Genomic DNA, 2,254 nt, shown 5'->3' with positions numbered 1-2,254 from the left:
TGGGATTTTTTTGGGAATCTACCATGGAATCTATTGGCACACAACCAATTGGCAAGTGATTGAAAGGTAATAAAACATGGTATTCTAGATTCTTGCTTGAAATAGGTCACTCTATTGATATACCGATATATTGAGAAGAAAAGAAAAAAATCAAGTAAAAATACATCAAATTAGAAACCTATATAACAAATAAAACAAACAAAAAAAAAGAGCCAATACCGCCAATATAAGTATAGGTATTTATAAATAGCCAAGAGAGAAAATATACAAAGATAGAGAGAAATGTAGGGCCAAATATACTTTAGAAAGAACTAAAGCTTAAAAGCAAGTAAGGAATGAATGAAGGGAAGGATAAAAGAATATAATGATAATGAAAGGTTCATTGTGATTAATATTATGGATTTAATGTCAGACAAACTAGATCTGATAAAATTGAAATAATAAGAATGATAAGCAAATCATCAAATATATAATATATAAATAATCAGACACACAATACAGGCGGGCAGAGGTGTAATCCAACATGGGAACTGAAATATTTATCAGATCTTGAGCCCGCAAAAATTGGAATGAAGAAAATTTTATCAGATGGAGATGAGCGGAGATGGAAGATTAACAATCTGATAAACTTCTAGCCAGTCAGGGGCCAAGAGAAAATAAAGAGAGAGAAAAATAAAAAAAGCTATTTAAACTTGGTCCCCAGGATCTGATAATTATTATTTTTCTCCTTTCTTTCTTCCTTCTTTCCTTTTTCTTTATTTCTTCCTTTTATTCGCTCTATTATTTTCTTATTGTCCTCAAAAAACAAATTAAAATGGCCTCACGCACATTCTCCTTTGCCAGACACGCCACAAAGTCTATTTCAACTCACAACATAAACAAATTCACCCGCAGCTGGTTCCCAACAACATCACAAATCCATCGCCAAGTCACCACTGTGGTCAATGCCACAAATGCAACCTACCCTCCTTATTTACCCCTATTTGCCTTTGTCGCACCAAAACCCTTGGTGAACCTGGTAGATTTTACCTCCACAGAAGGAAAACGGTTATTTAGAGGAGCCATGGATCAAGGCCAAGCAGAAAGCTTTTTTAAACTTATGGGAAATTTCTCAACGCAATCTTCACCTGCCCTTGCTGGTGTCAGCTCACGTAAGTATTTACCACTCATTAATTCCACTGAGACTGTTTTTTGTCTGACATTTTTTTTCCGATTCTTTCTTTCAACACAGTCGCCATGGCTTTAAATGCACTCGAAATTGATCCCAAACGTATCTGGAAAGGAAACTGGAGATGGTTCTCTGGTGACCAGCTAAAGACATGCTCTCCAAAAGAATCAGTATATAAGCGTGGAATTCCTTTTGATGAATTCACTTGTCTTGCCCAAACCCACTGCAGTGTCGAGCCTAAGCGGGCCTCAGTAGGAGGTTATAATCAATTTCTTGTGGATCTTGAACGTGTTACTTCGAACCCAGACAGCCAAATGGTAGTGAATTACGCCCGGTCCCACCTGGGACAGCAAGGAGAAGGACATTTCAGCCCGATTGGCGGACACAACACCAAGGATGGAATGACACTTATTATGGATGTCGCTCGTGTAAAGTACCCAAGCGTCTGGGTTGACAGCCGTACATTATATGAGTCGATGTTATTGCAAGAAGAATCTGGTGGAAGTCGAGGCTATTTTGTACTCACACCAGGACAACAGATTAACTCTGCCGCTTCGTCATCCACGGGTGGTGGTTCTGCTGCTAATCGCCCCCTCAAATGTAATCAATGCTCTCGTTTGTGCTCCAAAAAGAAGAGAAGCTCCTAAATTCCCAAAGAGCCATGAGCTTGCCATGTTCTCTTTATGTATACATGCACATATACACAACCCACCTTGTATTATAATTGTTTATAAACCCCCTTCCTTTTATATATATATGCACACACACACATACACATCCACACATATTTATTTACTTATTTATTGTTATTATTGATGAAACAAATCCTATTTAAGTCTCAACCAATCGCTATCCCCTTACTCTACCTCCCCTAGAATTATACTCCACTCTTAGCGATCCTAAGCTTAGAGTGAATAAAAATAAATAATGAAATTCAAATTCGAAATTCGAAATTCGACATCAACATCAAAATCAAAATCAAAATCATAAATCATAATACATATATATAGAGAGAGAGAAAATACTTGTGTATGCTTATGCTTATGCTTATGCGTATGTGTATGTGTATGTGTATGTGCGTATGAG

The 2,254-nt window shown here is 37.1% G+C and overlaps 1 protein-coding gene across 1 annotated transcript; it reads left to right on the top strand.

The window, feature by feature from the left end:
- Window positions 1–784: 784 nt before the first annotated feature.
- Window positions 785–2,254, top strand: PHYBLDRAFT_188910 (hypothetical protein). The gene is made up of 2 exons (XM_018439582.1): window positions 785–1,151; window positions 1,232–2,254. The coding sequence occupies exons 1-2, from the start codon at window positions 815–817 to the stop codon at window positions 1,813–1,815; spliced, it is 921 nt and encodes a 306-aa protein (XP_018285980.1). The 5' UTR covers window positions 785–814; the 3' UTR covers window positions 1,816–2,254.

This window comes from Phycomyces blakesleeanus (assembly GCF_001638985.1).
Source record: "Phycomyces blakesleeanus NRRL 1555(-) unplaced genomic scaffold PHYBLscaffold_27, whole genome shotgun sequence".
NCBI lineage: Eukaryota > Fungi > Mucoromycota > Mucoromycetes > Mucorales > Phycomycetaceae > Phycomyces > Phycomyces blakesleeanus.
This window is presented reverse-complemented; position numbering and strand designations above follow the sequence as displayed.